The sequence below is a fragment of the Oreochromis aureus genome, linkage group 8, assembly GCF_013358895.1.
Source record: "Oreochromis aureus strain Israel breed Guangdong linkage group 8, ZZ_aureus, whole genome shotgun sequence".
Lineage (NCBI taxonomy): Eukaryota > Metazoa > Chordata > Actinopteri > Cichliformes > Cichlidae > Oreochromis > Oreochromis aureus.
This window is the reverse complement of record NC_052949.1, coordinates 3,420,895-3,444,606: the sequence shown is the minus strand read 5'-3', so window position 1 is coordinate 3,444,606 and position 23,712 is coordinate 3,420,895. Positions and strand designations below refer to the sequence as shown.

The window sequence follows — 23,712 nt, the reverse complement described above, 5'->3', positions numbered from 1 at the left end:
GACCACCTTTAAAACCAATAAAGAAAAGTGTAACAGATCAACTTTAAAGTTTCTCAGGGTTAAAGTTTTGAGCATTATAACAGATAAAAAAAAATACTGCACAATATTGTTAAATACTTGATTCTTTATTCTCAGAATTAAACGAAAAAACAAACAATTTGTTTACCATCAACTCACATCAGTGTATAGTGTAGACTGCCAGTACAGTACTCCTCATGTTACATTAACGTAGGTTTTATTGGTTTTCATATTTCTGAGCCATATCGTTTTCAGCTAATTTCTCTGTAAAATGAGCTGCGACATGTGGGATCATCTAATAATAAATAATGCAGATATTTCCAAAACATCCCGTGTAATTTTGTATTAACTATAGGGAAACTGAAGATAGTGCTTCAAGTGTATGAAGACTTGATAATTTTAATTAACAAATATATTATAAAGAACAATAAACGCATATAGTTTAAGTGAAAATTCGTTTTCATAAACTGATCTCAATAATCAAGAACAGTTTCCTTAGAAAGACAATTAAAAAATGATTATCATAGCAGATCAGAGCACAAAAGAGAGTGAATAATTGAATCACTCAATACAGGTGAATCATTATGAATATGTAGTTTATGTACCTCTGTACTACACAAGTACTCTGATAATGAGGAGGTACTAGCATGATCTCTCCAGAAACCTGAATTTTATTTTTCCTCATAATTAATATAAAACAATGGAGGGTTTTTTGGAAATATCCTCAGAAATATAGAGCTGAATACCAGCTGACTTTGGGGAAAATATGTGTGAAAAATTCCAGAAACTTTAAAAATTGCCTTAAAGAAAATCTCTTTTTTTTTCCTTCCAAACTGTCTACATCCAGGTGAGGAAGTCCAGCTTTATTGCCATCTAGTGGTGGATACATGTTTTGCATGCACATACAATAAGGTGAATGATAGTTTTGATGTATATTCATCGGAGTAGAAAGAGCACAGCTGATTACACCCATGTGTAATAACAAGCTCGTTCACTGCATTGCAGGTACGGGTGCTTTAATAAGGGTAGAAAGTACTGAGGCGAATTCTGCTCTGCTAATATGAAAAGTAGAAAAACAAATAAATCAGACTTAAATTTGTTTTAAAACCAGTTATATTCAAATTTGTTACTTCTCAAATCTCAAAGTCTTAATATTTATTACTGTGAATAGGAATTCCCCTCATAGTCCTGTTAACTAAAATTTACTGATGAAATTAATCAACAACTAAAAAAAAATCTGGTTCTCTGAAGGCTAAGAAAAAAAAAATCATAGGTTTCACTGGGTCCGTTCATGTCAGTTCATCACTTATGAATAGGAATTAAAATTTCAGGTCTCTTCTGTTATTGGTTTTCTTAAAAAAATATTTCAGTGAATGACCCTTATCCACCGAAATATTTTTAAAGAGGTATTTTTTGATATTTATGGAGATATTTTAAAATTCCATTAGGATATATTAAAATACTCACATAAATATGAATATTCCAAAATTTCATATTTGGAAAATGAGCCTTTCACAAATTTTGGATATAATTTTAAGAAAAGCATGCAGTTAATTTAGATTTTGTACATGGTTTCATACTCGTGCATGGTTGAAAGATGCTAGGACAACTTTCACATCCTGGAATACTTTTCTCAAAAAAGACAAAAAAATAAAAAAAATTTTTTAAAAAAATAATGAAAGTTGAGACCTGAAATTTTGCATAATTCCTAAAGTGGGTCCTTCCCCTGGATTTTTCATTCCAGGCAAATTTCACTTTTTTGCATTAAAAAGTCTGCAAAAAAATTCCACTAACTCTAAAGTCAGACTTTAAACGCACTATATTCAGCGGAAAGTAGTTCAAACCTGTCTTCCAGCTATTCCAACATGAAGGTAAATCAAACCTAACCTGAGTAGGTAAAATTTAACATACCCACACTGGACCCTAGAATATCATTATTATCAATAAGAACCATGACACTTACTGAAATCACATAATTGTTCATGTTTATGAAAAATAATCAATAACTCAACAAGGGGGGAAAGTAGAGGGATGATGTGATTTTTTTAAATGTAGTTTTCAGTGCTTTATCAAGTAATTATTAAACCCCATATTTAAATCTAAGATTTAAATGTATTTTAAATTCTTAAACAAGTAAAACCACAGACACCGAAACCAGCACATCTTAAATGACCTCGGCTCAGCGCAACCAACACAACCTACGTTAGCGTGACCCTGTTTGCCTGTCAACGATTATCTTAAACTAGATAAACAACATGCAATTACAAAGTTTTTCTCCTGCTGATTGTGTTACTGAATTAAATCTCTGCTGAACATGTTGCTTTAAGAAGATCTTATAAAGTGCTTGTTCACTACGAACAATAACAATCAAACATGAATCTGAGAACCAGTGAAATTCATTATTAAGTGTACAAAGGCCTGCACGGCTGCTTATCTCTAGTATTGCAGAAAGACAAAAGATTTCCTGTGAGTACAGAATTAGTTGAAGGTACAGTACTACGAGTAGTGTGCTTATCAGTTGTGATGCTATCAGCACAAACGTATTCTACAGATATCTTTTTCCATATAATCTACCTTTCTGATGTGTTTCAGTACTTTTTTTTTCTGCCGTCGTGCTTTAAGATCATCGGTCTCAGTCAGAAGAATAAGACGGTTCTTATGGTGCATACACTGGACTGTTTGACAAGCATACAGTGCTCTTGCCAGGTGAAAAGGCAGTATTGAAAGGTGAGGCTCAAAGGTGAGACACCCAACATGGTGTAAAGCTTAGCAATTTTAAAGCCCTTTCATTGACAAGGCAAGAGGGGAGGAGCTGCATTTTAAATGCACAGAGACGGGCTACCGATCCTGTGAGTCTACATGGAGCTAGGCATTAGTCTTTGGGTAACGAAACGATACAAGAGGCAAGAATTCTGACTTTTAAAATGAGCCACACGAGTAAACATCTGCTCTCATTCTTCTTTTTATACACCACGTGCTCCTTGTAGGCTTTAAAACCTTTACAGGAGTTAATCAGCTCCACTGCTGCTCATCTAAAATGTCACCTTACCAAAGTCACCAATCGACGGGAAAACCTCATCTTTAATTTTTCTAACTTTTGAATGTGGCTTCCTCGCTACACGGTTCAATATAAAGTCAATCCTAGTATTTATTTACATTTTTTCCGGGCGATTACAGAGATTTCTGTTTCTGTGACATGTTGTAGTGCACTTTATCTGCTGATTATATTTCATTCTTTTCATTTTGTAGCATTATTGTAATACCAAGGGTAAATCAGAGCCTTTCAGCTTATGGTTGAGGGTGAAATTGTGCCCCAGTGATCCACCTACAGCTAGTTTACATTAAAAGAGAGCTCAGAAGTCCTCTGGAGGACTGGAAGTCTTCTCCAAGGAATCATAGTGAGCTTCATCAAAGTGGTCCTCCTCAATTTCATCCTCATCGTCGGAGAGGGGCGGTTTGGCAGGTGCCTCCACGGCCGGCTCGCATGGTGGATCATCGCTAGGAAGAAAAAGAGCAAAAGGGAATGTAGTTTTTATTTGTTACAATGTAAAATGGTAATGGAAGACGAGGTCAACAAGAGCACAGGATGGAACAATGTTTTTTTTTTCAGCCACATTGTTGCTGAAAATAAAAAGGTCTGAGTCATGCAAATAGAGAGAAAGCTGAGGCGAAGAGCATGATGCCGAAACAAACAACACGTTTTTCAGGCAAAGTGTAACAGCCCACAATCAGCTGATGAGGTCAGCAGTCACATCACATTAAAAACAAACAAACAGCAATGGAAATAACCCAAAAGCCACTCCACAGCTCGCAAAGAAAACACAAAAAAATGAAGCAGCTTTCAGTTATAATGAAAAATTCAAAAGCAAGTGGATACATGAAGACACTTTAGACCCAAGATTATTCACTTACGATGGGCTTTGGTCACTCAAAAGCGGGCGTAATCAGGCCCTGTACTGAAAGGCAGAAACAGTCCCCATGTGTCAACAGTCAGGATCAAATACCAACTCACATCTTCCAACATGAGACAGGGAAATAAATTACTACACACAACTTCCTCCTAACATGGCTGCACATTATATGGTGTATATATTTGATTTCCTGTTAATACAAGGTATCATTAAAGGTATTAAAAGGGAAAACAGACCAAGACTGAGATGACTGGAGCCTGTATTTAGAAGGTACTATTGCTCCTTTTGTTTGATTTTTTCCACACTATTATCTGTAATACAGTGCCAGATATATGCAGTGATAACACTGTGAGACTTTTAAATGACTGCTCTGAAAAGCACTTTATATTCAGTGCATACAGTTTTCCATTATGATCTCACTGCTGTACTTTTACTGAGCCAAAGGTTAAGAAGGATTTTTTCACCAACATCAGCACCACATTAAACACAGCATCTGCTGAGGCTGCCAGTCAAACTCAGTAAAGATCGTGTTTAATATTACTAAATTAGCCAAAATTATTTACATCATTTACTTAGATTAAATTGAAAATATGACCAAAAAAACAGATCAGAACTCCACAAATTCACTGAGACTGTTTACATTTAAATTATGACCAATACATATTCACGTGTGTCATATGGGGGAAAAATAAAGATTAAATAAAAACAGGCAAACAGGCGTGTGAACCCACAACACAGTGAAGCAAAACAACTACAAAAATTAAAAAACACTAAAAATGAACACACTGTGTTGAGCACAATACACAAACATACACACACTCACACACAGTTGAGTTGAAAAAAGTACCTTTGCTAGCAGCAGGAAGAGCAGGCCAGTGGGTGTATGGCAGGTCAGGATGCAGTGTAAGTACTACTGTGCACAGAACACACACACACTGTACATGCAACAAGCCCGGTGGGAGGTTATGATGGGTCTCGGTTCCAGAAATGTTGACATGAGTGGTGATGTCAAATGTGCAAGAAGAGCCGCTTGTTAATGTGTTAAAGCATGAGGACGATCCCCAGTTTGTTAGCTGTGAGAAAAGATGTGGTGACTAAAGTTTATTCAGCCACAAACTTAAAGCCAGAATCGAGAGTTGAAATGCTGCCTGTCAATGAAAGTTCATTGGTTTTACGAGCTAATTTGTCACTTGAAGGCTAATTAAAAACTTCTTCAAATGGTGTATTCTAAAAGTTTCATCATGTACACCAAAGCCTTCAGGGAAAAAACGAACAGAAACAATAAAAATATCCAGCTGAATAAATTTATTTAATACTTTGTAAGAGTAGAAATTCACCATACATTTGAGGTCATCAGTGTTACACTTTTTGGTGCCCCCAAAGCATGCATATCCATAAATTCTCTATACAATATTTAGATGCTTTTTCTTGTAACTCTTTTACAACAAAACCCCTCACAATCAGAGCACATCAGTGAATGCTGGCGTTATTAGCCACAGGTGATTGGTGTGCTATCTCTGCAGCGATGTCAGCCATACCTTGGACTATTTTAGTGGAGAAAGAAGAAACACTGGCAGCTTCCAGTCGTTTGCACTCGACTTTTGTCTCTAAATTCATCAAAACAGAGATGAAAAAAGACGGGGGGGTTGGCAAAGCTAAGGGGGAAGACGAGCGTTAGGTGACAGACAAACGGAGAGGAGAAGGAGAAGAAAGCACAGAGACAGCAGACTTATGCAGCAAGGAGAACATTTCTACAGTGCAAAAAAAGGTCCGTGTTAGGTCTCAGGTAGAGTCTGAAAATATTTTTCTGTCTATAAGTGGCAGATCAGAAAAGCAGCACTTGAAAGTTGTTGTTTTTTTAATGCATGTGCATTACTTTTGCACATACTTGCAGAAAAATATATTGCAAGACTCTTCAAACAATTTCCCTCATTAACAATTTAGTAAAAGACAAGCATTTTTTGCAGTGTAGGAGGAATGGGAGAGATGCACAGTTTCATTTTTAACCTCCTCTCTTTGGTGAAGAAAGCACTCAGACGAGATTTCAGTAAAAGCCTCGTACGAGTCAGATGCCGAACCTACGAGTTAAAAAAACCTCACTTCCCAGCGGGCAAGCTCGTGGACACCAGATGTCAACAAAGGGACAGTGGTTAGTACAGACAGGCACTAACTGGGCCGACATACAGACAAGCACACCGGTATTTTTATTGAGCACACAAAGAATCAGACAAACACTTCTCTTGCCGTTGTTAAAACACGACATTCTTTACTCACTGAGGTTTGGAGAAAATAAACAAATCAGGCTTTTAGTCGCAGAGACAGCAGTACAAGAAGGCTGAATGAGGCTTCAACCACAAATTAACTCCTCTCCCCTTCAAAGCTGCAGAGCGGCTGTGCCTTTAGTCTGTACATTGGATAAATGCAGCACAGTATAAACACCACTCTGTAGCCAGTGTAGGTTTTTTTTCTAATAATCACAATACAGCTGAAGCTTCATGTGAAGTCTTAAGTTCCCATAAAACGACATTAATCACAGAAGTTAATCGACAGCAGAAGCACCACATGTGAATATTTTTGAAAGTAGAAAAGACTTTGAATCTTTTAAATGAACTGTATTCCTGTTTCTTTTATTTATGATAAAAATAAATTAAAAACGGTTTCAGTATCACGTGTACCGAGCAGCGCCGCAATACCAGTTGTCTTTTCTTTCATGCATGAACCAGAGTTTGCCTCCAACTTTTTTTAACTGGTGATGTCAAAGTGATATCTTTCTATTGAGCTCAAAAACCAAATATATTTAATTTTCAGTCATATAAAAAACAGAGAAAAGCAGCAAATGTCTGTATTTGAGAACCCAAAGCCAACAAATATTTGGCATTTGAGCCTGATAAGTTATTTCAAACATTTAATCGGCACAACACATCAGTTAACTGACTAACGAACAAACAGTTTCAGCACTAAACCCGACTCAGAGCCTCGCGTAATCTCTCGGGGACGAGAGTTAGTTGACCCCATTCAGCCTTGGCACAATATTCAGGCACCACAACAGACAGTCAAAGGACCCAAGAGTGGTGTGTTTGTGTGTCCATCCAAGCGCAAAGGCTCACACTGAAAACGTTACAGTAAGTTTGTTTACACACAGTCAGAAATATAGACTATTATTTCCATAAGGTGCATTTTTTTATAAACTGATCATAGATACTGCATGACAAGCACTTCTGTATGGCACATTTATGTACAGTAAACATTCCCATCACACTTTTTTTTCCCCCACGTTTCATGTGTGAAAACATTTACATGAGCTGTTCACTACTCGCGATACATGGCCTCTTATGTCAGAGGAATACAAAACCTCACAGCATGAAAAGGTAAAATTATTGTTAAATACTGAAAGATCCAGTAAAAGCATTGATTGCAATGTCATTTTTACATAATATAAAAATCCTCTTTGGGATCAACCACTTTAAGATTACACCCTGATTTACATATCATTCTTTACACTGTCATTCTATCTGAGAGCACTGACATTAGTGAAAATCAGGTTCCTTCATTGGGAAAATATAATTCCCAGCAATATATAAAAGAAATGTACATGCATGAAAGACAAGCAAAGGTTACATTTTCCTCACAGAAAATGTCCATCACACTGATTTTGAATATGCAGATGGCACAGAGTCCACTTTGTTCTGGTTTTGGCTTGGCTCTGCACCAAAGCTCCACCAGTGGCCCAGTGTGGCTACTGGCCAGTTAGACAGCACAGGGCAGGACTGAAGGACGAAGGGAGGGAGATCAGAGGGAGGAAAAGAAAGAGACCCAAGCGTCTTCCTCGAACTGACCGGCTTGGGGAGAGTTTATTGTCGTGAAAAGGAGGTAGGGAGGCGGGAAAGAGGGTGGGTTAAGGATGACAGATGGGCAGCGAGGTGCATGTCCTATCGTGTGGCTGAGTCTGTGCCTGTTTGTCTGTCTGTCCTCACACTGTCGAAATCAATTTGCCCTCTGTGGAACTGTGGACACAGAGAGGGAGAGGCTTCCAGGTGGGCTGGCTCAGGAGAAACAACAGCAAACACAACCAGGACACACGCAGACGCAAAAACCTCGTCTACCCTACAAGTTTAACTGGATCTGATTTTAAAGCAAAATGTGGATGTGGTTTTAACGAGCAGGGATTGGGTGAGTGCAGTTAGCAGACAGAAGATACAGGAGCTGCATGGAGCGTGGGGGGGTGGTGGCGTGATGGGAAGGTGCCGTGGAGTCAAAGCATGATTTTCTTTCTTAACTTAATGAACAAAAGGAAACTTAAAACCACTTACACTTAAATTAATCAACTATTTCTCTTCCGGAGGTCTAATTAACTGCCACTTTGTCAGGTGCCTCCTGTGACTCCACATTTCATGCACAATGTCCTCTGGACTCAGGAATACTGGCTTTTTGGAGCCCACAGCCTGATTTGCATGTTGAAGAGGCGGCGGTGGTATAAAGCAGAGGTCTATCAGTTTAGGACCCTAGTTTGGGCCCAGATTGAGACTGCATAACAGTCCCCACGTTTTTACTTTCACTTTGACTCGGTCAGGTTTGTGTTAAAACAGCAGCACTCAGTACTAAACACCAGAGGACTCACTGGGCATGGACGAGCCACACAGTGGCTTTGACAAAACAGCGCTAAGTGATGCTCCAGAGATGATTAATGTAATGTAGTTTTACAGATAGAAACAATTGTTACTAATGGATGACTTAAAGATAAAGCCAGCCTTCTTTAAAACCACTATGCAGTTAGAACTGCACCTATGGTTTCCAATCACGCTGCTGCAAACAGAGGAGAACTAAGAAAAACAACACAAAACAAAGAGTGTGGTGTGTCCTGCTGGTTGTCTGTTTGCGGGTCTGAACTTGGCGTGCACCAGGAACTGTCCCAATCCCTCCTCTCTCCATCTTCAGCTGTTTGGTAAACTAACTCTCACTGATGTCTCAGATTCCAGCCCTCGAGCCAACGGGACAGAATTCCACTTTGGCTTCCCACCCACAAACACTGCCGAGTGCATTTGAAATGACTGAACTGGAACTGAGTTGAAACTGATTCCTGGCACAATAACAAAACACTGACTGAATCAAGCTGAGTGGTTCTTACCTCGTAGGGAAGCGGGGCTCATACTCTTCGACTCCCTGCTGCAAAGACATAATCAAAGAAGAAAGAAACGTTTAGTTTTTGCAGTTTAAACATGAACTCCGAAATAAAGCGTGAAAACCACATTAACTGTCACTCATACCACATGATACCAGTATGACTGAATGTAGTGTAACACGCTTTTGGGTCCTTAGGGACTAATAAAGCGCGATACAAATACAGGCCATTTACCATTACAGGAACATATAAAATAATTTTGGTAAGTATTAATACTGTTAATTGAAAGTAGCTGTGGCATAAACCGGACACTGGATGGTGGTCGAATAAATTTGTACCATACATCAAACCCTCCTCGTGCTCGTAGTGTCTGTGATTTTGACCAAAGACTTAAAAAAAAGAAATTTATTGTGTATTTTTTATCTTACTTTGGTCTTTTTGTTTTGTTTTTACAAAATCTGCTTTTAATTTTTTATTTTGGTTAACAAAACTGATTTTTGTTAAGTTTAGCTGAGCCCGGTTCTGAAACTTAGTGAACTGTTGCAATGACAAAAGCAGTCAGAAGGTGGCGACAAAGAAACACGAAGAAGAAGACGCAGCATCATCAAAGGAAAACTGGAGATTTGAAAGAAACTGTATAGAAGGAAAATACACTACAATATACATCAGCCCGTCTCCTGGTTGTCATCTCATTATTCTTTCACTGATTGGTTGAAATTGATAATTTAAAAGTGACACGGTGTAAAATATATTTAACATACTTGTCATTTTTAAGTTCATATAAAACAAACAAACGTTTGCACTTTATTAATGATCAAATCAGAACTGAATGACCTAATAACTTCCACGCATGTATATTCTTGACCAAAATTACAAAACACATTTTTCCTTAAATGTCAGCAGAGATGTTTCAAACCTTGATGTTACATGACTGCTGAGCAATTAGGCATCGCCCACATGTAATGTTCCAGGTGAGGCGTAGGAGGGAAGGTGGGCCAATAGTGAAGAGTTTACTGTTGCGTAAGGCTACTTTTGATTTTTCCTTCTGAAAAATTAAGCTGCCTCCATCACCACAGCTGCCTTCTCTCTAGCCTGGCTGAACGCCGACTCTGTTATCAGCTGATGCCTGTCAGAAGCACTTCCTTCAGCGACAGCGGTAGACCTCTTCAATCTGAGCTGTGCCTCATCTTACACTCGACCCTCCGTGACCAGGAATGTGAAGCGAGGCAGAGCTGATTTGTGCGTTTATGTAAGCTAATGTGCCAGAGCGCTCCTCTATAAGAGAGAGCGAGTCAAAGCGAAGCATCTCCGGCTGGCAGCACGTAGGGGGAAAGCTACCTCCAAACTTTCTGAGACAGACGAGATCTTTGCCAGGTTTCGTGAGACTGCTCGTGTGTCATGTGTGAACCCATGTGGGTGGATGCGAGTTTGCATGTGTTTGTGTGCTTGTTTTGCAGGCCCCCCACCTGTGAAAAGCCTGGCACCGCCACGCTGTAGGGGCGTTGTTGTCTGCCGTGCAGCGCAGCAGCGCTCTGTGCTGCCATACGGGAGTGGATGCCGTAATCAGGGACGGGGAGAGCCATGTCTTCTCTCTCTAGAAGGTTGCCTGTGCTGCTGCTTTTACCATGGTGGAGACTAGAAACACAAGAAGTACACAAAAAAAGAGGAAACTGTAAATCATGTGGTCCCCCATTGGGCAACTCCTCCTGGGCCAATCAGGTGCTAACATTTGATGTCTCTAGGCTGGGAAGGTGTATGGGCGAGTCATCAGGGGACTGATTTTGATTTTGGAAGTACTTCCATAACTGGTTAACTTTTACTGCAAGGTACAATATAATTTTGAGTGCTGGGGCAGTACAGTGTAATCACATTATATTTATGCAATGTAATACAATAACATAATGCATTACTGTTCCCAGTATGAGTAAATCATACTGCAGCTTTATTTTGAGGCAGTATAGCCTAGAGTCTGATATTTATATTTAGAGTTTGTTATGTTCATGTGTGTGTGTGTGCCATCCTTCACACAGCATCAAACCACAACCAAAGCATTTCAGAAGATTTTAGCCAGGGTCTTTTATTTTGAAAATTGACCAGCTTCCTGTTCCTGCCCATTTCATCTGCTCTGTGCAGTTTGACATGACTTCGGCCAAAATACACTCACTGTGCATTTTGTGCCACACAGAACTAAGAGCCGTTTCTGGGATGCTTCTGAAAAATGCTTCAGTGCATTTGATGGAATCACAAGGACTGTACGTGGGCACAATTACATCAGTGCTGAAATACAACGCAGCTGCACCTGGCTGCCCAAGTAAGGAGTAACATCTAACATTAATATTTATGTTAAAACGCCAACTCTACTGGTAAAGGAGATCTGGCAGGTTAACCAACAAAATCATTAAGTTTCTGTGAATAATATTAATATTTAACTTAATAATATTCAGTGGTGATGCATTCAAAACAACAAAGTCTGCAAACACTCACTTGTGTACTCGAAGTTGCCGCATAGAGTCTCCTTCGCCATCAGTGATCACCCGTGTGTAGGAGAAGGGAAACCAGCCACGCCTGCAGAAGGAGGACATCAGATGTAAATAACACAAAAATCAAATTCACAGCATTGGCTGACCTGTTCATCTGCAGTCTGCAGTTGCTGCTGCCTCTGCAAGCCATTTTGCAACCCTTCTTCGCCCCAGCTCCTCCACTTCATGCTAATCATGCTATTTCTGACTTATTTAACATTATGTCTGTTTGTCGCAGATTCCTCTATTCTGTCACTCCTCTCCCCAACTGGGCAGAATATAAATCACTGCAGGTGGAAATAACGATTCAGCTTTGACTACAGTGACCCTGATAGAACTTCATTTGTCGCTTTTTTGCTGCATTTTATTTTGCACTCACATCCTTGTCTTCTCATTCTCTCCATAGTGCCAACCATCACGGGCCTCGGGTACCAGCAGGGTAATCACGTCGCCCTCTGCGAAGCTGAGCAGCGTGCTGTTGTCACCGGCAGCATGGGAGAAGACGGCCTGGACACGAGTTCTTCCGTTTCTCTCCAGACCTGCTGCCATGGAGCTGGACCGGGGCAGCGTGCGGGTCTCTGCTGTGGAGATGAGGAGGAGGAGGAAGAGAGTTGCTATCACACTGCCATAAACTTCAGTTTTTGCCACAAAGCCCTTAACGATGCTTGAAACATACAGAATGTCTACAGGGATTTTATTCAATGTAGCGCTTCATATTTTTGTGAAATATTCTCCTCTGTATCTATTTTTACTCAGAAATGTACCATCTTACTTCGGTTTTATTATCACATCTCCTTCTATTCCCACTTGCTTTGGCCTCTTTCTTATTAAAATGGCACTGAGCATGTGTGTGGCAGCCGGGTCATCTCATTAGCTTTTTCTATATCTGAGATGCAGTAATTCTTTTCTGGAAATATACTTTCCCAGTACATTCACTGTGATTAAAAGCACGCTGAATGCCAAGTTAAATTTGCTTTTCAAGATATTTTCATTTTGCCACTAAACAGCAGAACAACTCCACAACAAGCTGGCAAACTCACCGCCCTGAAATAACACTGGCTCGCAATATTCTTATGCCAAGCAAACGATGGTCTTTTTATATATCCAGCTGTCGGAAACAAAGAGAACCATTTATTTAGAGTGCCGTTTTCTATCCTCTTGAATATTACTGCTGTAATTATGTCCGTTTTTTTTCGTCAGACTTTGCTCTTTTGTGTTTTCACCTATATCTGGCTGCTATATATTTGACTGCTAGAGGTTCCTTTCTTCTTGAAGCTAAGTCTCGTCATCACTTTGCTGTTTATTGCTGTGCAGAGAGACGCTGTGGAGCTTTCTTTGTGAAAAGAGCTGCTAGATGGGGCTGAAATAAGGCTGATAAGACTGAACCAAACTGCAAATGTACTCTAAAACTAAAACAGCCATGCAGGACTGAAGAAAGTGTTTGCCACTTTTATATTGCGTATAGTCTTTTGAGCCTTTCTTAATTTTAAAATACAGTTAAGATTGTGAAGTCAGTTAACAAGTCCTTTCATCAGCATCCTTGCTCTGCAGAAAAGTGCAGCGTTAGTGTGATTATTGCCAGGACTTATGTTAGATTAAACACCACAACAGAATAAATTTAGCCCACAGTGTGTGTCCTTACTCAGTGTGGTCTTGCTCTTGGCTGGCGCGGCCTTGCGCACAGGTAGGGTGTTGGAGTACACCTCGCCTCCGTGCCGCTGAGTCTGCGGTGAGGCTTTGCCCTGGGCGATTTTGCCCTCCATCCACTGCTGGTAGTCTTCTCCTCCATGAACGCCGGCTGTACCATTCATCACAGGCATCCCTCCTTCCACACCTCCCATCAGCCTCTGCATACAGGCAATTAAAATGCAAACTTTTTTTCTCATTACGTCACAAAAGGCTGTTACGCAACATCTTGCAGCTCATTAGTGATAAGGAGGAGAGCAGATCTGGGTCATGAAATTGTGATTAGTGAAAACACTATTTGAGTTCACGCTGATTTGAAGATAAGCTTAAGGAGTAGCTGGAAGACGGCAAAAAGAATTTCAAAGTATATTTAGTCTGCTGTTATAAAACTCTACTAATCTGCACCACCGTAATTAAAATGATGAAGTCTTTGAATCTTGAAAGTTTGGGTTTATTTTTCAGCCAGCAGGAGGAGAAGGAAGGGGGCAGGGAGCAAAAGAGCCTGAGGATATAAGGACCTCTGCCCTCTTCTGTGCATCAAGCTCATCAGCATGGTTTCCTAATGATTTCATTTACCTTCACCCAGATTTTGTAAGGATGTGTTGAGGGATTCTCTGATGCAGCTGACCGCTTGGCTGGGCTTCTCATTCTCAAACCTCAAGAGTTAGAAAGTGGCCATAAACTAAAACTCTATAAAAAAAGACTGACATAGGTTCTGGGTGCATTTTTTCTAACGGCCTGCAGGGGGCGACTCTGGGGCAAGTTGATTAGCTGATGAGCGTTGAACTGTGCTCCAGTTTCAAATGGCTAGAAAATGTGAAAACAGCTCAAAACTTCACAACGGAAATTCACTAACCAGTGAGTGACATCATGGTGGCTGCACCCATCCTTTACATACAGTCTATTGTACATTGTAGAGTCTAAGCTTGAATCCTGAGTTCTCTCTCACAACAAACCCACAATGAGCTCAGTGGAACACAATACTAACAGATGTTTATTTCCATCAACTAAGTGAGTGTGAAGAAACAAAGCACACGGGTGTATCAGTGTTTGGCAAACTAAATCAGGCCAGAGGAAGAACTCACCTGCTGTCCCATGCCACCGCTGGCCCTGAGGGCTGCCAGCTCTGGAGGCACTGGCAGGGGTTTAGCACCAGGAATAGGCTCAGAGATGGGCAGGCCTGGGTGATGAGCACCAGGAGGCATGGTGCCCGTTGCACCGCTCATCTGCTGGGCCAGAAACATGGCACGGTCTGGCAGTTTGTTGGGCTCGGCACAAGCCTGCTGCCACAGTGGGATCTTCTGAGTTAAAAGCTCCTTCCCCTGAAAGAAAGAGATGAGAAATACTTGGTAGTCAAAATAATGTGCAAGTTTTAAATCTTTTGAATCTGTAGTTGAAAGGAAATGCAAGGGTACTAGCAGAGTGCACCAAAATCAGTACTCACATTACAACTTCTTCTGCACATGCGCTGTATTATTCCACTTAAACAGTTATGTAATATTCCAGAAAGAAGTAAAATATTCCTTTTTTGTAAGAAAAAAAACTGGCCAAAAAAAGAGGAAAAAAAGGCTCACAGATGTGCTGTGAATATCACTTTTTGTGGCGCAATAAACAGGTAAAGCTGGAGCTCCACAGTGTGAGTCGTTAATTTTTCTGTTTCTTTGGAGCAGCGCTTGCCCCTTTTTGCTGTGGGTGTACTTAAATTTCTCTAGTTTGTTTACCTTCTGAAATAAAGCCGCTTTTGTAAGTGTTTTTTCCCCTGTGGGCATCAATATAGCAACACTTTTTTTTTTTTACATAATCCAAGCAGACAAAAGGTGATGCAAGAAAAAGGGAAAAGGAAAAAGGAGAAAGAACACGCAGTCAGCGCAGGCCACGAGGGATGAAAAGCCATACATTATACAGTAGTTCAGTTACATAAAGATACTTCTCATTTGCATTTGTCATCAGTGAATAAATGATGAAGTTCTGAGTTTTCATGAATAAAGAAAGACGGCGAGCAGAATCTCCTCTGCAAACAGCTTTTAACCATGCCAGGCTGGTGTGGAGGATAAACACAGCGTGGTTCCAAGGTTGTCTGGCCCCGCTGAGCGCATGTGGGCCACAGTGTCAGGTGTCCGGGTGTGAGTGGGATGATCAAACAAACTCACACATACACAAAGGAAAAAAGTGCAGCAAGAACTAATTCGCACTGATAAAGTGACATCATGTAAGTGGCGATTCAAACTTGTTCTCTACAGAGAGTTCGGTCGACGGGCTCAGAGACGGCCGTGTCAGTTCACGCCTCCTGTGGCTATAAGGCTGTGAGTACACAACATATGTAGATTATCCACAGTTAATGCAGGATGTGTTGGAGTTAGAGACGCTTTTGTTGTTTCAGGGAACTTAAATTATCACTGAACAAAGCAGGTCAGAAGGAAACACTGTTAGCGCTTCCTTTTTGTACCTGCATCAGTGAAATTGCGATGAATGAAGTACGACCCACGCAAAGCTTTGTGTTTTCATCAAAATCTTTCTCGGTTCATGTGGATGTTGGCGAAAAAGATGAGTCATAATAATCCGAGTTAGCTTTTCACATAGTTAAGGTGGAGCGTAGGTGGGCAGAGCTTTAGCAGTGATGACAAAAATCGACAAGGAGAAGGCGGCTCTGTTTTCTTTCATTCTTTCTTTTCGGCTGATTGACAACAGCACGAGAGAGCCACTCGCCTACAGTAACTAATAAAACACGAGATTTCCCAAAGTAACAGAGAGCTTCAGCAGTCATCTCACAGTACATGTACTCCTGAAGGTAACTAAGAAGTACCGGACCTGCAGGGTTTCATCGGTTCAATGGAGCTAAGCAGCTATAACTTAGGATTATATTTCATTTCTAATTCTCTTACGACCAAATACCCAAAGAAACAACGACATGCTGACACCCCAGCTGCTTACCTGAGTATGAAGCAACTACCTGGTCCTGAGCTTCAAAACCACCAAAAATACATTTACATAAATCTGAATGTATTTATGCATAAATAGGGTGACTACAATTGATTATTATCATCACCACATGAGTTTAATTCAACTATCAGAGTCATTCAGAGCCTCACATCCACTGAAAAAGCTGAAAGTGGGAACATTTTTTCTTAATTTAAAAAAAATAGGGAATTAATGTGAACTCCTCTAATTTATTCTTTTAAGGCTGTTTTATCATCACAGCAGCAGTTTGTGTTCTGTGCTTCCTCCCTCTGTCTATCAATCACCCATTCAGACACTTCACACCCACACACAGTGAGTCTGAACCAAGTGTTCTTGCAGAAGTAGGTCACTCTCCCTCCCACCGACCTCCACACTCCCTCCCATCCTCCTCTTCTACATCCTCTCGCACTTCCCTTTGCCACTTTTAAATAATTGACATTTTACATTCGTACAAAACAGACATAACAGGAAACGGACAACATTTTCACATTTTACCATTTGTGAGGGAGTGTGATACAGGAGAGAGTCGTGATTGGCTGATGCATCTGAGGCGTCCTTAGGGTTGTTTATGGAATTAATACATGAATAAATACAGAAGGTCGGCGCATTTGGTAGATGAAGACACTAAAGCGGCACACTTCTCCTATCACTGTTTGGATTTGTGTGGTAAAAGTTGCAGATAGTCAGAAAACATGATCATTCATTTGGAGTGAAATCCAATATTCCCAATCTTTGGGAATATTGGAACATACATTCATACTTTCGCCGAGGCTCTGAAGCCAAACAATAAGGTCGAAGCTCAATTTTGGCCTTTTTTTCAACTTCTTGGTCATCTCAGAAACACAGCTGTGGGTGGTCCTAAAGGTGTAACAACTTAAAGGTAAACATCTTTTTTTAAGACGATGAAGATTAACTGAGGGGCTGCGTAAAGACTCACTATGAGATAAGTAATGATTATTTTCATCCGTGCATCATGCAAAACTATTTCATTTGTTTTCAGGAATACAAATATGAAGCTGAAAAACCCCCAAAACTCAATTTTATTTATTTTTATTTCTATACTGTAGCACCAAATCACATCAACAGTTGCCTCAAGGTGATTTATATTGGAAGTTATAGACCCTACAATAATACAAACCTATTACACAACTGGAAGTCCTAAAACAGCATTTTACCCTTCTACCCTTATTGGGAAATGCCTCAGTTACCAGTGAGCTATGAATGTGGTCCTACCATGACAACAATTAATAAGCAGATAATGAGTGCAGCTGACCAATCGTGTTGTTTTGATGTCACAACCTTGGGACTGTAAAAACAAAGATAACTAAAAAAAATAAAACTTATAAAAACCTATAAAAGTTCATGTTTTTTCAGGTTCTGGAACAACAGAAATTATGGTGTCGTAGGAGCAACAGTAATTCAAAAATATCAAATATCTTCTCACCTTGTTGTGGTAGACGCTGCTGTTTTTGGCCACGGCACACTGACGGTCCACCAGGAAGCAGTACCTCCTCCTCTCCTCAGACAGAGCGTTCTTGTAGCCCTCAGCGATGTAGTTATCCAACTCACTCTGCTTATTACTGATGGCCTCCACATACTAGAAGCAAAAAGAAAGCACATGAAACAAAAACATGGAGGAACATCTTAATCCAGACACTCGACTGATAATACAAGTTTCAAGGAAAAAGTAGGACGCCATAAACTGGAGTGGAAATCCACAACATCTCCTCTGATGATTAGTAAACCAAAAGGGTCAAGCTGACAGACTCTGGAGTAAGTTTTTAAAAGCAAAATCTCTTTCCAGAAATGTATTTTTACAGAAGTTCAGGGATGCAGTGTCTTGATTATTCTCAAAAACCCCCCAAAACTGTTATGTAAAGTGGGTGAATCAACCGTTTAACAATCAAAGCTTTAAATGACTTCAGATAATGGACAGAATTTCGATGGCTCAGGCATCATACATCACAATCGTGACATATAAAAAGCAGACAAATTGGGCTTTCGTGTGCCGCCTTGAAAATTAAATCGAAAATGTCACAGCACATCAGACCTGAAAACCGTGAATTAGACAGAAAGAAGTCAGGCCCCCTCAGGCTGTCTGATCACACATCTATTATGTGATTACAGTGACTGGTGCTCTAAATTTCCCGCAGATTAGTTGAAATCCGCTCTTTCCGAGCTATATCGAGCTTTTAAACTCATTCAACCTCCTTCACCAGCTCAGCCCACTGAGTCCATTTAGTGCTTGTACTGCGTAAGGGTACAGGATGGCTCCTCTCCACAAACAAGTGGAGCCACTCGTCCACATCCACAATCACCTTGAGGCACACAAAGGCAAAAGTAGAATGAACTCAAACTTCATCGCAGGCTCGCTTACGTAACTGAAAACATTCAGATTCCCACGGTGTCACATAATGTGAAACAACATTCTCCGAGTGCCAGACAGCAAGGAGCTCCTGGATGAGGCGTTAATGACCGCGGCTCGGTGGTTTGCAGGGAAACTTGGAAGCCTACGCACTGTCATGTGTGACTGGCTGTTTGAACTAACACTAGTGCTGTGGATGGCAGACTAGAGCTTAAAAAAAAGAAAATAAAGAAAAAAGAGGTGACTTTTAAGCAGCTCTTAAGTTACCTAACGCTGCGCTATAACCACCATCACACATTAAGCAGCACCAGATGTACTAATTAGTCCTTTAATGAAGCATAATTATGCGTTCTTTAGAAAATATTCCTGCCTCACCATCAACATCACACTTACCTACAACATGGGAAACTGAATGTATAAAAAGAAATCATCTGAAGTATTTTATGCAACGCTGAAATTTACTCTGGACTGCTGGAATTCTTTGTTATCCAGTTGCCCTAAAAGCTCCGAAAAGCCTTCAGTTGATCGGGAACGCTGTAGCGAGAGTGCCAGAGAGCATATTTCTCCCATATTAGCTTCTCTTTATTGGCTTTCTATTAAATTCAGAATTTAATTTAAAAGCCTTCTCCTCAAGCAATGCCTTGAATGATCAGGCCTCAGTATATCTTAAAGACCTCATAGTGCCATCTTATCCCAACAGAGCACTTCGCTCTCAGACTGTGGGCTGATTTGGGGTTCTTCAGGTTTCTAAGAGTAGAATGGGAGGCGGAGCCTTCAGCTCAGACCTGTCTCCTGTGGAACCAGTTTGGGATCAGCAAACAAACACCCTCTTCTCTAGATTAGCCTCAAAACTTTCCTTCTAGATGAAGCTTATAATTAGGGCTGGATCAGGTCACCTTAAACCATTCCTTAGTTGTGCTGCTATAAGCTCAGGTAACCTTGGGAGTTCCCACAGCAACCTGAGCCTCGTTTACGTACCAGGTTGCTGTCAATACCTGACCCTCAACTACTTTTTTCCATAGCTTGCGTTTTCACAGCTCTTTAAACTGGTTCACTCCAGTTTTACACACTGTAAATGTATTTTATTGACATGATACACTTTTTTGTTTTATCTGTGACAAAAATCCCTTTTGGGGTTGTGTCAGGAAGAGCGTCTGCTATAAAACTCATGTGGAGCTACTCTGTGGCAACAACCTTGTGACAAAGGAGAAAGCTGAGGTAGCTCTTTTCTGACTCTGTAGAGTCTTTAAAAAAGCTTCCTCAGATGACTATTTGTGTATACGATTGTATAGAAATAAGCATTCGCTGAACTTATTAAAGAAAATCTAAATTTTAAAAGCAAAACTGAACAATATCGTCACAGTAAGCTTGTGTTCATGTAAAGCTTTAGCTCATCCTTTAAATAGTAATTGCTCCAATTAAAATGTAGCCATAGTGCTCTGCCAGCTGAGAGATTTAATTAAAAGATCATCTGTGGATATAAATGCGCAGGCACCAAAATAACACTATCACACAATCTAATGCACAGAGATCAACATTAACACAGGAGGGCTTTCACTTCCGCTCGTCCTTATTGAGAAAATTGGCCGTGAAGACATTATTCTGAAATAAGAAGTGGTGGATTTTCTATCTACTGATGTTACATTTAGGAGTGAAGTGAGGGGATTTGCAGAGAGTTGTTCATCATGTATATAATTGTTTAGGCTTGTAATTCTCTATGGAACCGACCAACTCTAGAAATATTTCTTTTTCCTGCTTTTTAACCAATAACACTCATAACCGTGCAGTGTTTATGACAGTGTAACACTCTGCCGAACCTTAACTACATATGCTCGTTAGCTTTACGATAATCCTTCACTGGGGGTCATTTACACTTTATCACTGCGAGTGCTTTAAAAATCTGTCCAAATTATGACTGTAATAAAAGTAGGAATAAATAAGAATCTGGTACACTTATTTGATCTACGTCATCTCCACTCCTTACTGAACCTGTACAGATTCACTGTCCACAGTGTCTTCATACAGACGGTCATTGGTTTCAGGAAGAAGACACATTCACAGCGATCGGCTGTCTGTGCTGGTCTTTAATGAATCTAATAGACCCCGACTGACAGGTAAGAGTGGCAACAGCTGCAGACAACCAGCAATTAATCTCATTCTTCCACTCTTCACTACAAAGTGATTACAGTTGGAAGCACAGAGCTCCATTTGTGCTGTGACATGGACTGCGCTTTGTAGACAAGGTCGAGCGCAGTCATGAAAAATATGCATATTTTCTATTCCTGTGACATATTTAATAGTTGAAATTACAAAGATTTAGGACATCTGAACTATTTAAATTCTGGTTGGGGATTTAAATCCTACCACACGAAGAGAGTCCAGCCACCGTTTTGTTCTTTTCTTCTACGTCTAAGTTTTATTTTATTTATCAACACTTTCAGATTAAAATCAAAACAAAATATTGGTAAAAGAGAATCTGTTACTTTGGAGACAAAGTTAGAGAGGGATGGCTGAGATGGTCCGGGCATGTGCAGAGGAGGGAGGGTGGATATACTGGACAAAAGGTGTTAAAGATGGAAAAGAGGAAGACCTCAGAGAAGACTCATGGATGTAATGAAGGAAGATATGCCGAGGATTTGTGTGACAGGACTGTGGCGGAAAAGTTGACAAAAAATAAACCAACTCATTTGTTAAAAACTGGATACTATGTAAGATACTATCCACTAAAATCATCCTTTTTTTCAAAAGTGAATATATATATCGATTAATTATGAGCCTCTTTCACCATACAGTTTCTGTGATGGGGTGAATACTGTGCCCCTTGCACCCCTCATAGGCAGGTGGTAAGAATCAGTGCTACAAAATAAAGACATTCATGTGGCTGAATCTGGTTATTTAGCAGAAAAGAACAATCTCTTAGAACTAAACAAAGTTGTTTATGTGGGCGAACAAAGGCTGAACATGCACCAATCACCCACACTGGAATATTAAATGGTGACAAAAAAGTGGCAGCAGCAGAGGAAGATGAAGGCCATTCATGAGTCATATAAACAGTGGAGGTGGAGCCGCTTGCAGGTATCGCATTCCGACCGTCGCAAGGTTAGAGCAGCCAAAAGGGTGCAGTCAATCACCGGGAAGTGAGTGATGGAGCGGTTTTCCCCTCCATCAGCTCTCTGCCTGATTTCCTGAGAATTTTACTATCTAAGAGTTACAGGAAATAAATCTGCGGTTTACCAAGGAGGTCACTTGTTTATCTACTAAATTCCTCGTGATTATGTCATCTTCCTAGAATGCCATGTGAACTCAGAAGGAAACCGAAAACCGTAAAAGGAGACATTTAAATAGCAGAAGCTGCCAAACCGGTCTCCTCTATCTCGAGCCTAAAGCCTTCCTCCTCTAAGATCCTTTATTCACAGCATGTAGACATATAAGGCCGCAAGCTTAGACTAAACTGTAGTCCCTGAAAAGTGTGTTTTGGGGGATAACTCATTTAAATATTTCCATACTTTGAATCCCACTTCTTCTTCTTGTACTTTTACTACACCTGCAGCTACCAAGTTTTCATCCTTTAAAACAATTTCCGTGATTTGTTTGTTTGTGTCCTTCAAACACAAAGATATTAAATTTTTTTTATAAAATAGGGAGAGCGAAAAACATTTGGGCTCATTATTTGATAGAGAGAAAATTAATTATTGTTAACTGTCTGTCACGTGACTAACTGCACTTAGAGCTGAAACAAAGATCCAGTCTTGATTCCTAAACATCGGATAAAAATATGTGGCTAGCTTTTACATAAGCAGCCGCTGTGTGTGTGCAATGTTTTCTTTATTCTATTTAGGATTTATTGCAGATGCGTTATAATGGGGTCGTGTATTAAAACCTAGCTTAAAAAGCCATACTGTACTTGCACATGGTTGATCTATCTAAAGATATTTGGCAACAGCAGCTTTTTGGTTTACTCTTGTGTAATTACGTAATAATAATAATAATAATATTACACAATGTAATAATAATTACATTTAAGTAGGCTGTTAGGTTTTGAATAGTTTTTTAAATTAATGTGCATTTGTAAACATTGACAAGTAGACAAATCAAGTGTAGCTACAGTAGAAGCATCAAAATAAAACTTTAACCTCCTCGAAAAAGACCAAAAACTTGAATAAACAAGGAGTATGTAAATGTAATCTCTCAGATCATGAATTCTGTTATATCTTAAATAATCCTTATGCTGCCATTGCATATGCATGAGAAAGGAACGTATATGGAATATAGGATGCAAATGTTTATAAAAGCATCCCTGGATAATTCATATACTGTACATTCAAGTGCATTTATTCGCCACAGCTCCTTCTCCATTATTCATGCAGCTTCAGTGCATTAAGCCTGATCACCCTCAGATACGGAGCCCTAATTAGATTCCTACTTGCTTTTCATGTTACTGCCAATCAGCCACTCTTCACCCAAAAGCTCCCCCTTTACACAAATATAAATCTGGCCAAAAACTGCTTCTGGTTTCTGCTGACAGTGAGCCCGATCAGCATTTAAGGCCTGTGCATGGAGGGAGATGGTGTCCAAGTAATCACCGACTTTTCACATTAAAGATGGTCTAAACCACTGGTGCAAAAACTCTGCTGAGTATGAAACATGTCCGTCTGTGGTGGAAACGGCCATTCAAAAAGCTTATCGGTACCATTTGCAGTGTTTTCTTCAAAATGACACCGAGCTGCGCAGAGGGATGTTAAGCAGTGTGCGGCTGTAGGTAAATTCATTCATTACATGGAGAGGTCAAAGAATACCTCCACATCCAGCTCTTAAATCTAAAGCTTTCTGTGTCTCACTGCAAGGAAGGTAAATGCAAACTGCCAAAAGGGCGAAAGTAATAACAGACTATTGTGTTAACTCCCTCCAGAGGAGCCTGCCAGCTATAAAAATAAGATGAAATGGATTTTGAAGTCTCAGCACTGATCCTAGTCATAACAAACCCAAATAGTAAGATCCCATCTTCACGAGCAGAAGGCCTACAGTATATGTGTTTAAAATAAAACCTGGTTATCAGATACATGTGGCAGAGTTTAAAAACAACAACAACATAATAATAATAACAATAATAAACTTCCCAAAAGGGAGTTGATCCTG

General features: G+C 40.0%; 1 protein-coding gene across 9 annotated transcripts in view; it reads right to left on the bottom strand.

Annotated features, from left to right (window-relative positions):
• Positions 1–106: 106 nt before the first annotated feature.
• baiap2b (BAR/IMD domain containing adaptor protein 2b) overlaps positions 107–23,712 on the bottom strand; it is a 76,137-nt gene continuing 52,531 nt past the window's right edge. For 3 of the 9 annotated variants that reach the window (XM_039616379.1, XM_031743825.2, XM_039616382.1), the window contains 8 exons: positions 17,656–17,808; positions 14,339–14,575; positions 13,210–13,414; positions 11,947–12,148; positions 11,533–11,613; positions 10,515–10,683; positions 9,055–9,092; positions 107–3,516 (listed from right to left, as the gene is read on the bottom strand). In XM_039616379.1, the coding sequence (XP_039472313.1) occupies positions 3,372–3,516; positions 9,055–9,092; positions 10,515–10,683; positions 11,533–11,613; positions 11,947–12,148; positions 13,210–13,414; positions 14,339–14,575; positions 17,656–17,808 (1,230 nt within the window). In that variant the 3' untranslated portion in view covers positions 107–3,371. Of the gene's footprint in view, positions 3,517–3,930; positions 7,934–9,054; positions 9,093–10,514; positions 10,684–11,532; positions 11,614–11,946; positions 12,149–13,209; positions 13,415–14,338; positions 14,576–17,655; positions 17,809–23,712 lie in introns of all 9 variants that reach the window. The other 6 variants (XM_039616381.1, XM_039616380.1, XR_005614071.1 and 3 more) reach the window with 6 other exon arrangements.